The sequence below is a fragment of the Ostrea edulis genome, chromosome 6, assembly GCF_947568905.1.
Source record: "Ostrea edulis chromosome 6, xbOstEdul1.1, whole genome shotgun sequence".
Taxonomy (NCBI): domain Eukaryota; kingdom Metazoa; phylum Mollusca; class Bivalvia; order Ostreida; family Ostreidae; genus Ostrea; species Ostrea edulis.
In genome coordinates, this window is record NC_079169.1 from 85,702,246 (window position 1) to 85,714,650 (window position 12,405).

General features: G+C 35.4%; 2 protein-coding genes across 2 annotated transcripts; one reads left to right on the forward strand and one right to left on the reverse strand.

Moving 5' to 3' along the window:
* The first annotated feature begins 397 nt into the window (after window positions 1-397).
* On the forward strand, window positions 398-4,226 carry LOC125681011 (uncharacterized). Its single transcript, XM_048920896.2, has 5 exons — window positions 398-583; window positions 2,140-2,280; window positions 2,362-2,512; window positions 2,624-2,725; window positions 3,188-4,226. The coding sequence occupies exons 1-5, from the start codon at window positions 480-482 to the stop codon at window positions 4,061-4,063; spliced, it is 1,374 nt and encodes a 457-aa protein (XP_048776853.2). The 5' UTR covers window positions 398-479; the 3' UTR covers window positions 4,064-4,226.
* Window positions 4,227-4,431: 205 nt separating this feature from the next.
* On the reverse strand, window positions 4,432-7,341 carry LOC125670293 (uncharacterized). Its single transcript, XM_048905390.2, has 8 exons — window positions 7,069-7,341; window positions 6,878-6,975; window positions 6,672-6,797; window positions 5,627-5,781; window positions 5,385-5,497; window positions 5,122-5,261; window positions 4,763-4,978; window positions 4,432-4,680 (listed from the first exon to the last, which is right to left on the reverse strand). The coding sequence occupies exons 3-8, from the start codon at window positions 6,709-6,711 to the stop codon at window positions 4,448-4,450; spliced, it is 897 nt and encodes a 298-aa protein (XP_048761347.1). The 5' UTR covers window positions 6,712-6,797; window positions 6,878-6,975; window positions 7,069-7,341; the 3' UTR covers window positions 4,432-4,447.
* Between the last annotated feature and the right edge of the window lie 5,064 nt (window positions 7,342-12,405).

Below are 12,405 nucleotides of genomic sequence, written 5' to 3' on the forward strand. Positions count from 1 at the left end.
ATTTTCACCACAGATTCAGTTTTGGTATCATTAACGTCTTATTCACTCTAATACATAACATGTAAGTGGAAATTGATAGTGGTACAATACCTTAGATGTGTATAATATCTTAGATGCATTTGAAAGTTCACGTTTCATAGTGTAACGTACTACTGTGACGTCAAAGTTACGTTTACGTATACGTAGTCAACCAACTCTGATGGCGTCAATCCACATACGAGGTTCATTTGCGGTTACGGAAATAGCCGAGTAGTTACGATTGAGATCTCGGATGTAATACGATGCCATCCATGCATTGTCAACTATGACGTCACAGCCTACTGCACGACGTTACGTACGTCACAGATAGCAATGCATCAAATTCACTCATGGATGCCATCGTATTACATCCGAGATCTATAGGGCGAGAAAGTCTCGATTTTACGTAACTTCCGGTTTAGGCACTGGAGATAAACAAAGACGCCACGAGGTTTTTAGGAATGCTGTGTTTCGTTACTGGCTGTAATCACCAGAGTTTGAGAGAAACTTGTAGTTTCTACAGATTTCCTAGAAAAAGTTTGAAGCAGTGGGAGAAATTGTGCAGGTGGGTAACGTAATCATATTGCAGGCGTGTTGTATCCTACGTGGCCTGGAAGAGGGGGGGGGGGGGGGTATTATATTGTACATGTATCAACTTTCACTACCATTTTACGTTTCTTTTACTACTTTTAATTCAAACGAAGTGGGGCACTGGGCCGGTAATCGTATTTTATCATAAATATACCCTTGTTAAAAAGGTGGGGGTTCCCACCTCTTACATGTGCTTACAAACTTGTCTCCAACACCTAGGGTACAAGACTGCCAGTCTGATCGACTTGGCTCAGGCACCGTCCCTTGGTACCCTCTGTGTTTGTGACAACATTGTATAATATTGTTTTACTTTACCTCCCATATAGCACACTTATTGTACAGTACATTTGCAATCAATATTGTGATGAGAATTCAATACATGTCAATGTTGAAACCCTTAACATGTGCATGGTACACATGTGTAAATTGTATCATGTAGTTATAATGTTTAATTGTTAATTTGTACATGCCCCCTGAGGGCCCTAGATTGGTGAATAAATAAATAAAATAAAAAATACAAGTGCAATATGCTTTGAAGATTAAAAGCATACTCTACCAGTCTCTAAGCCTAGTGCTTTATGTGTGAACAGAGGATGAATTGTATTTTCTTCTTGAATGTCCACTATATAATAATCCTAGAGGAGAACTTTTGGATAAGATATTTAAAACCTTTCCAAACCTAGTACTGCTTAACAATACTGATCTGTTTACATGGATTATGTCAAAATGAAGATCCTGAGTTTGCTGTTTTATTATGCCAATATTTAATTGTAAATTTCAATACAAAAAAACATCATACATTTACAATATAGTTATGTGTTTCTTGACTTTTATTATTGGATATATAATTGAATTGATGTGCACATAAATGAGGAATGCTACACCAGAGAAATTTGATATGTACAACAATATCTTAAAATTAAAATCTTTCAAATTTACGTTATTTAGTAAAAAAAAAAAAAAATGCAGTTTTAGTCAGCATTAGTAGAAAGCAGTCTGAGAATTTTTTGTTAAAACACCCTAGACTCGAACATGCAATCTACAGTTCAGCAGTCGGTGTTAACATATTTTCATCCATGTTTTAAAAGGAAGTATGTCATTATGACGATGTAGAGTACCTCCTTCATCAAGTTATTGTGCTCAATATGTGTAATTGAATTGATTCATGCATCAATTAAAGTGATGAGAGTAAAAAATAATTAATTTGATGTGCACATCAATTCAATTACAATTATTGCAAGCAATACTTGAATTGATGATATCTTCAAATAATTAAAGATGTCTTCAGTTATGTGAGTTAAGTGTTAATTTAGTGTTTCATAATAATTTACATTGTATATTAGACTTGTTGATTTTAAATACTCATACGTTTAATATATATGTAATGAATGGAACATATACTTTTTTAAAAGGGTCCTACTTCTCATCATATATCATTTCTTTTTCACCTTGCTGTATCCATATATGCAGATGTGTTCTATTTAAAGTTGACATAAAAGTATAACTGTTATACACCTTATTAATCCACAGGAGAAAAGATAGGACAGTGACCTCATCGGACAGAATATGTAGCTGTCATTTCAAAGATGGAAGGAAGGAGAACGGCCCAACCTTGTTTCCTTGGAACCAGGGTACTTACTTTGACTTCCAGGATCCGAATACAATTTCACGGTAAGTAAAACAGTTGATACCTGATCTATTTTATAAAGTGATTTGTCTTCCACCATTTACATCAGTTTCTTCTCATTTTAGACATCAATCCAGACAAGCTGACCCTTGTACAGAAGAAGAGACTGAGACAGCTGTTACATGTAATGACAGAGAACCTTTGACTACAAATGAGACTGTTGATCTGGAGCACACTTATATGCGGTCCTATACATCTCTTGTACAAGAGATCAAGGTGATTAATTTTTAAAAACTTAAATCTTTTTGGTAGATTTAGATGTATGTATATCATAATTCACCTTAAATGTATGTTTAAAATAATCAGCAATGATGGTTTATATTGAAGGGACTTGAAAAGCAAATTGCAGAGTTGCAGACAGAAATTAGTTACCTCCAGTCCAAAAAACATCCTGTAACAGTTGCCAAAATAATGGAAAATGAAAAGAAGGTATGAGAAATGAATTCCAAAATGATTGATATAGTTCTCCTTACAAATTACTTAGTTCCCAAAGTGTTTTTATTCAATTTTAAGATTTAAGGAGGTATACTACACCAGAGAAATTTGATGTAGATGTAAAGTGGAGGAAATGTACAACAATATTTTGAAGTTGAAATTTTTCAAATTTACTTTATTTTGTAAAAAAAAAAATACAGTTTTAGTAGAAGGTAATCTGAAAAAAATTTAAAACCCCTGCTGGACTCGAACCTGCGACCTACAGTTCAGCAGTCGGTATTCTAACCTACTGAGCTACTCGGTTAGGTTTTTAAATGGAAAAGGAAAACTCAAATATTGCTGATATCGAATTTTTCATCCAAGTTTTTAAAGGAAGTCAGCCATTATGATGATGTAGATTACTACCTTAAACACTATATGAACATTTTATAGCTATAGTTTACCTATTTATTTTAGATGATGATGTACACCTCTTTAAAACCAGAGATATTTAGCATCATAGACACAACATTACAGCGGTTCCCTCTGGTATATGTGGATGGGTGGACTCCAAGTGCTTTTTCGAGGTCGGACCAACTTTTCATGACATTGATGAAACTGAAGCTGAACTGTCCCCTCCTTGACCTTGCCGAACGATTCTGTACCAGCAAAGCCACAGTACATAATATCTTCATTACCCATGTTTTTGCTTTGCATGAAGTGTTTTTTGTAGGCATGATGGAAAACAATATGCCATCTCTTCTGAAATGCAAGTCATCAATGCCATCAAGCTTTGGAGATTTCAGTTGCTGTCGTCTGGTAATTGATGCCACAGAGGTGACGCAGGATGTCCCTGGTCAGGACATGGCAGCTCAATCCCAGACATATAGCTCATACAAAAATCGACACACTGTAAAGGCAGTAACAGGTGTTGCTCCTAATGGAGCAGTTGTGTACGTTAGCAAACTTTATCCTGGCAGTACCTCAGATGTGGCTATAGTGGAACACAGCAACATGTTAGCTAAGTTATCGCCCGGGGACATGATCTTGGCAGATAAAGGTTTTACGATCTATTCACTTCTTCCTCAAGGTGTTCACTTGAATATTCCCCCATTCCTTAAAGATAAGGGACAATACACACCAGCTGAAGTTCAGGTTTGCAGAAAGATAGCTCGTTCAAGAATCCATGTTGAGAGAGTGAATGAGAGGATAAAAAATTTTGAGATTCTTTCACATATTCCCCAGCAATTTCGCCACATTAGCACAAAGATTTTTCAAGTTTGTTCTATGCTTGTAAACTTTCAAGATCCAATGATCGCTGAAATTGCAGATAATTACACTTCCAATCAGTAAATTGATATGGTTGTTTATCTCTTTCAATCTATAGAGAAGAATACTATGTGGTTAACTGGCAGGTAAAATGTGGTGTACATTGTGTTGATATTCATGAATGAAGTACATGTACTGAAATGTAAAGGAATGCACCTCATTTTATTAAATGTGCATAAATGTTCAACCAATCTAGTTGTTTTCTATTTCAATGTCTAATTTCAACAAGTTAAGATAGTAATCTATTTTGCAGTGTGTGTTGTTACTAAAAGAGAGCCATCATGGTTTAATTGCCATAACTTTCGAGCATAGGTCTATTTTGAAACCTTTCACCAGCATTTGGTTATGTTTCAGCAACATGAGTTTATCAATATAAGAGAAGAAGAAAAAACTAAATAAACTGACATTTTACTTCTGAACAATGGGGATTATTTGAGTGAAGTAAAAGTCAATAAGTTTTGCAATGTTCTGGTCCCATGCACTGTCTTGAAGAACCCTAACTATGGCAATGTCCTTGGTGGTCCACACAACAAAGTCACAGGCGGATTTGTTCTGAATATGTAGCTGTCCCTGTACTTGATCATAATAGATGTGATCTTCCTTTAGCTTGTACATCTGTCTGCCATCATGAACCTGGAAGTCTAGCAATATAAAATTCATATGAGTCAATGAATTTTTTTTCAATTTGCTATAGGAGATAACTAATTCAAGAATATGAAATACCTAAACAGAAGTCTTTGATTGATAAAATGGCCTCAGGAATAGTCATATTCCTGGCACTGAAAGGACATTTAACTTCCAAAATCTCTGGCATCAATTTCATTGTCTCCAGTATGTCTGTCAGTTGAGCTACTTGATGGTTATATTTATGCGTTGCTGCACGGCGGATAATCCCATCAGGACTTGCCCCTAAAACACCACTTTCATGTAGCCACACCCCTGAAAAGGTTTGGACACAATGTTGTGTATTGACTTATAAAATTGTATACTGAGTCTGTGTATTTTAAGCAAAAATATGAAATAATCTCTTGGTATAATGTAGCATTTACTGTAACATAACTATCATAAAAAGAAAATTATACCTGTTTCTTCAACAACTGCATCACCGTATGAGCAATACTTTGCTTTGGCAACTGACTCATTGTTGATACCCCATAGAATGGCATCTTTTGTTGACAAATCATAAGAGCCCAGAACCTGTTTGAATAATGATGGAGGAAACCTGAAACAATATTACCAAAATGATTTAAATACACATTGAGGTGTAAAACATACTTTAGGATTTATTTTCAACATGATCAATCTGATTCAATATTAAATTTATTAAAGAAGAATGACGTTTTACCTATTTCGTCGGATAGCAGCAAGCACTTTACCAAAGTTGGATGCAGTTAAGCGGTTTTTCCTGACCAAAGCCCAAAGATGGTTGTTCCTCTGCCCAACAGTCAATTGTGCAACCTGAAATTACACGAGTTATTCTAATGTTATTTAAATTTTTTCTACTAAAATATTTTTATCTATTGCCTTTGAACTGACTTCATCAATTTTTTTTTACCTAAGGATATGACTAACTGTACATGTATCTACCTGCTCTATTTTCTCCCTTTGGATAGCAAGATTTGTCTTCAACCACTGTATCTTGTCTGTAGCACTAGTGTAAGCTTCTCCCAGCAATAAATCTTCTACATAAGGAATATCCAGTGTAGGGGATGGGGGTTCTTTTGACACTATCCACAGCATAGCTACATGTAAAATTTGTGTTCATGAATGATTTACAATCAATTTATGAATAATTATTCATGAAATTTTAACATCAATAGAGAAATATGAGTTTTAAACTATATATATATGCTAGAAGATAATGATTTCCAATTTAATACAATGTACAACATGTTTATGTTTTATGCCATTATTGATAAACTTAAGCGATGGAATGTTGCATTACAACAAATAAATCTTCTAGTAGGAAAATAAACCTCAAAACAAACTTTAGAATATGATACATGTTAATAACAATAAAAATGAAAACATGTACCAACTGCACTCAAAGCCCATTGTTGTTAAAGTTTTGATATGATGTAAAATCACACTTTTTTGTTCAGCATAAAACTGAACTACTTAATATCAATAGTCCCTATTATAGGGTAGAAAATCCAGCATTGAGTATTTGTAGGCCCAGTATTCAAATATGAAACAATTGAACATTTTAAAACAAAAACGAAATCACCAAAAAAACAACAACATATTTTCGAGCATAATCTTAAACCTGAAAATCGACCAAGAGCATTAAGTTTATCACACAGGAAAGCAACATCTGTATCATCAACTGGTCTTGATGTAGCCCTAACAGAACAAAGTAATTAGATAGCATATTAAGTCTCTTGAACCCAATACTGTTTAGAACAATGCAAAAAAAATAAATAATTTTAGAATATAAAAATCTATTATATCCATGGGACATCTAAAGTTCACTCCATATAACCGTAATACCAGCATAAAAAGATAAGCAGATGATTTTATCAACAAGTTTATAATGATAAATAGTTCAACTACCCATTTAATTGACACACTATTTCATAAAATATGATACTTTAAGATAATTTGTTTACTTTCTTCATATTCTTAAGAATACCTGTAATTGGCCACTTTTTGTGAAGGTGGAAAAAGCTCATCCATAGTGGTTGTTTTCTTTGGTGGTGCTTTCTTAGGATGCTGGATCCAAGAAGCCCTCACATCCGTCTTGCTAACATTCTTATAGCTAAATAGAATATTATAAAGTTTTATAACTATTCATATATTAAAAAAATCTAAGGCATGCATACTTTCAACATTTCATACCCATATAAAAGGAGAGATGCCTTGTGGTGACATTTATCCTGCCCGTTCACACAATCACATATGCTGTCAGAAACTGTGTGATTATCCCCTAATGTGACCTAAATGAAGGAACAGAATGAATACTTTCTGACAAGTTAAAAAAAAATAATTAGTAATATTGAGGTGAAAATTGACACAGAACGTGCACTTACACTGACGTGGTAACTTCTGTCTCTCATACTGGCTTGAACTCTTCCCTGGGCGTAATTAAGTTCGGGATCGAACATAAACTTTAGTACATGGTCTGCTTTTACCGCTAACTCGGACTTTTGATGAAGTTTTTTGGTTCCAGACACGTAATTCAACCAATATAGGATGGAAAATGCCATCCTGTTATCTATTTACCGTTACCACGTGGATTTGTTTATCTCCAGTAGCTAAAATCTCGTTCAATCTCGTCAAATTACGCACTTCCGCTTTCTCGCCCTATGTTGAGTGCGCGAGACATTCGAGGAGTTCCGATTGGGAGTACTGTATCTTCGCTCAAACTCCCCGTCGAGGCCTCATTACGTCACCTACGAATAGACCTCTCCTATGTGACGCACCACAATATACAGATTTGTATATTGTGAGTCCGCGATTATCATGCAAATTACACTAAAGAAGTAGTTCGCAGTTAAAAGTTTGAAGATATTAATATTAAGAGCATTAATATAAAAGTATGGATTTTATTTTAAACATAAAATGATCAAAAGATCATTAAAAAGTAGGGAGACTCTGTTCAAATTATTGTGTAAAGTAATGAACTTGATGTTTACGTTCTTGTTTTGAAAGTTGTTTACGTTTGACGTTATGTTTTTTCGTCATTCTACAGTGACGTCACAGTATACGCGGCCTAAGAAATCGCTATCCCATAATGCCCAAGTGGAAGAGTTTGGTTTGTGAGCAAACGAACTCTGGTGAAAGTTTGTATCTTCGCTAGCCAAAGACTTACGATCCGTTCCGCTTCTCTACAACTCTTGGCTGTGTTCGACTTTCGTGTCAACAATTTCCTGCATATGATTGGATGCAGGCCAAATCCCCTGCTAGATGCAGATAGCGTTTTACGTTAGAGCACGTGCATGACGAAGTAATATGTAAACGATTGGTCACTGTCTTGAAAATAAACTCTTCGAATTAATCAGATTTTAAGAGTCTCGGTGATTGAGACTACATACAACATGAAGCTCTGTGAAAAACCGCCGGACAATATTCACAGAAATCTTTGGGGGTGTTCTCCCAGCTTACAGAAATGCTAGTTATCTTCCTCAAGATGGTGAGGGGCTGCCCAAATACATGTACGTATGTGGATTCTGTTTTTCTAAATTCAACAAGTTGTCCAAAATTGAATATGAAATCATGCACAAAGTTCAAGCACTGAATTTTAAATGTCTCTGATTAAGAGCCTCTGGGGAGAAATATTTCTCTCATAATTATGAACTGAAAAAAATGTACCTGAAACGGCCAAAGCATTTTTAAACCCCAACCCTAAAGACTGGGTGTTCGGTTGTTTTTACCAGGTAAAGTAAAGGTATCTTCTGTTTATGTATAATGTTTTTATACATTATATGCATTTAGAAGCTTTCTTTACAGGTCGAGTAAACAATTAAAATAACTAATATTCAAGATTGTTATTATAAATTCAGATCTTTGGGCATTATCTTTGAAAGCATGGGATCGGTGATTGAGACTACATACATGTACATGGCGATTTGTAGACTGTGCCACGCGGCTCTTGTTTGTGAAAAACTGCCGAACAATATTCACGGAAACATCAGGATACATGTGTAGTGTTCCTATATCCTCCATATAACATCAGTATGACTACACATGAAACATGTTTCCTATTACACAACATTTATTCACATAATAACAGTCAAACTTAGAAACTCACCTGGTAAGAACAGATGCTGATGATCCATCAGTTATCAAGAAAAAAGTATTGAGGGTGATGTTTTCACTAAGGAAAAGGCATATGCAGCACAGCTTGCCATGCTTAATAGCCGAACAGATTTTGAGAGATTTGCCGGAGTTGTGTACAGACTAGAGCGCTTGCATCGAATGATGAATCTGCATTTAGTATGGAGTAGTTCTGTAGTCTAGATTGTTATTTGTTAATCTGTAGATCGCGGATTTAAGTCCAGCAGGGTTTTTAATTTTCCCCCAGATTACTTTCCACTAAAACTGCATTTTTAAAAACTAAATAAGGTAAATTTGGAAATTTTCAATTTCAAAATGTTATGGTACATATCTTCCACTTTTCATCCATATCAAATTTCTCTGGTAGGGGATATCTAGGTCTTGATTTCAAGGGCCTGGGTCTTTCCAATACGCAACTTCCGAGATATCAGCTCTTCTGCGATGGAGGTACGTTCAGTATTCTGTTGAACACTTGGGTGGATACAAGATGTATACATATATTATAGACTAGCTATGTAAATAAGGATAAAAGTTTTTATTTATAACAGCCGTTGGTATACATTCGACTGACCATATCAAGAATAATCTTTGTTTCAATAAGGCCATTGAATTAAATATGAAATTATTTTTTTATTTCCTCTTCTGCACGAGTGATAATTTAATCAAAGAAAGATGGTGATTATTGATGTTTGTTGGAGATATTTCTATTATAAAATACTCATAAACTTACTAAAATGTATCCCAGCAGTTTGGGTGGTTGCATGATGTCTGATAATCATTCTTTAGGCAATATATGAAGGCAGCGATAAACATTTGTACCCACCTCGTGAGGACAAAAGTATGTTTTGTGTCTCACTGTGCGTAAGAGTTCCACAAAGGGAAAGAACTATTGGGCAACTCGGAAATTGCGTATTAGGGAAAAATATAGACATTTGCTTCAGATGGGAAACAATGTTTCATACAAAAAAGAGGGGAAACAAACCAGCACATTAAGGTGTGTCGTGCAACACCTGCTGTGACACGGGGCCTCGGTTTTAGCGGGGTTATCCGAAGGACCGCCCCATTTAGTCGCCTCTTACGACAATCTAACCCGGATTCCCACAGGATAGTTGACAAAGATTTCAAAAAAATTTCAGTTATCTGGTGGCGCCCAATTTTTATTGGTGGAAGAGAGAACCCAGATACAATGTACTTTGGAAGAGACAACCGACCTTCCACAAGTAAACTGGGAAACTTTCGCATTTACCGGCGCGAGCGGGATTCGAACCCAGAGGTGCGAGGCCGTGTGATTTCGAGTTCGATGCTCTAATTACTCGGCCACGGAGGCCCCTACTGAGAAAGAGAAATATTCATATAAAGGATGTACCAAGAAATTGAAAATAATAGGAGGCCTTAAAAGACATCTCCAGAAACAACATGATTGGGATTTGGTGAACTTTTATGAAATGTTCTCTACTCTTGTTGGACACTAATGATGTGTACAAGATGGGGGATAGAGAGAGGATTCTAAGACATTCAAAGTTCAAAATAATGTTATCCCTTATTGGCAACCATACAAAGTATTAACTCTGATTATTTAGGTTCATGACATATTACTTTTCCTTAATAATTTCGAGAATGGTATATGATACATTTGGAATTGCTCTACAAACTTGCAAGGCAGTTTGGGAAAGAACATAACAAAGTACATTTGAAATCTCAAAACTTTTCTCAAATCAACAATACCAAAACGTACGACTTTTCAACACTCTACATACCCATTCCTCACGATACAGTAACGACTAGCCTTTTTGACATCATAAACAGCTGCTTCGTCAACAAAAATGGGAAAAGGAAATATTCGTTTCTAGTTATCAGTCATCCAAAAATGTTTTGCTAAACACCAGATTCCACGCACAAGTACTCTGAAGTTGAAATTAAAAAAAATATGCTGGAGTTCCCCATTGGCAATATCTTCGTAGTCTTTGGTGATCAGGTCTTCCAGATAACTGAAAAATTGTTGAGTGTGGCTGAAAACAGCAAAAAAAAAAAAAACAAAAAAAAAACAAAAAAAAAAAAAAAAAAAACAAACAATCAGGTCTAACAGTCTACTGGAATATTTCCATGGACACAAATTGTGCTCCTTTGTTATCTGACCTGTTTCTATATTCTCATGAAGCAGAGTTTGTTAGAGAAGAAACATCTCTTGCTGTGGCCTTCAACTCGACATTTAGATATATAGACGACTTTTTTTTCTATTAACAATAATCATTTTAATTCACATGTCGATTCGATATATCTATGTGAACTCAAGATAAAAGACACCACAGAGTCCTCCAAATCTGCTTCGTATTTAATTGTTTTAATTTGAAAATGAATATTAACCGCAAACTAACAACTCAACTTAATGACAAACGGGATGATTTCAGCTTCTCCATCGCCAACTTCCCATACTTATGTACCAATATTTCATTATCACCTGCATATTGTGTTTATATCTCTCACTTGATTCGATACGCTAGAGCGTGCTCTGCGTGTGATCAGTTATTAAATCGAGATAGGCTGCTGGCAAATAAGTTGATGTTACAGGGGTTTCAATGGTCGTTATAATGATCTAGTTTGGCAATACAACCTACCAATGGGTCAAATGCTGTTTGACGTGTTTCATACCGATAGTTGAGCCGTTATTTACACACAGATTTTGACTACGGATTACTCCGTTTACCTGATCAAGATATAGGGCTCACGGCGGGTGTGACCGTCAACAGGGGATGCTTATTCCTAGGCACCTGATCCCACCTCTGGTATATCCAGGGGTCCGTGTTTGCCCAAGTCTTTATATTGTATTCCTTATGGGAGTTATGAAATTGATCACTGTTCGTTATCTTCACCTTTCATATATAGTTTGGACACTTTCTGTGTGGAAGTGATCCGCCAATTGGCCAGATAGATTCATTACCTGTTTCACCAACCTCAACTTAGGATTGTGAAATTTGATATATTGTTATCGAAGAAGTAGATACACGTCAAATTTCACTTTTCCTACCGTTGAATTATTTTAACAATGATTGTAAAGCTTAGTTTAATGGCTGACTGAATTAAATTTCGGTATTTTTTTTTATTGAGATATGTATGATTAAAGGCATACCCATTTGAAATAAAGTTCGTTTGATCCACCGTATCTATTTACAAGAAATTGAAATTATATACTTCCTGATATTGATAAATACTATCTGCCCACTCGTCCAAATATACTACAATGGTCTACATTTGATGACAAACCAGAAATATATGTAACTAGGGGGACACCGGCAGGGAACATACGTAACATTTAGCTTACGGATATTGTCCAAGATCCGTAAGATTTCTCCAGGACATAATATACATCATTCTCATTTATAAAACAAATCAATCAAATCAGAATATTATTCTTAAAACAAGTCAAAATTCTTCAGGAGATTTGACTTCTTTACTCCACTGATGTTGGACAAAATTCTGAATCTCTGTAGGTAGGCGCAGTAAGTTTGGGTCTGACCTCTGAACATGAAAGGACTTGATATCTGCTGTAATACATGGAAAGTACATTATATTATGTTCTTTGTTTTACGTCT

Coding starts and splice junctions, on each gene's coding strand:
- LOC125670293 (XM_048905390.2), bottom strand. CDS start 6,711: ATGAGCTTTTTCCACCTTCACAAAAAGTGGCCAATTACAG. Junction 5,782..6,671: donor CAAAAAGTGGCCAATTACAG/GTATTCTTAAGA, acceptor TTTTACATGTAG/CTATGCTGTGGATAGTGTCA. Junction 4,979..5,121: donor TGCAGTTGTTGAAGAAACAG/GTATAATTTTCT, acceptor AAACCTTTTCAG/GGGTGTGGCTACATGAAAGT.
- LOC125681011 (XM_048920896.2), top strand. CDS start 480: ATGCTGTGTTTCGTTACTGGCTGTAATCACCAGAGTTTGAGAGAAACT. Junction 584..2,139: donor CAGTGGGAGAAATTGTGCAG/GTGGGTAACGTA, acceptor ATTAATCCACAG/GAGAAAAGATAGGACAGTGA. Junction 2,726..3,187: donor TAATGGAAAATGAAAAGAAG/GTATGAGAAATG, acceptor TATTTATTTTAG/ATGATGATGTACACCTCTTT.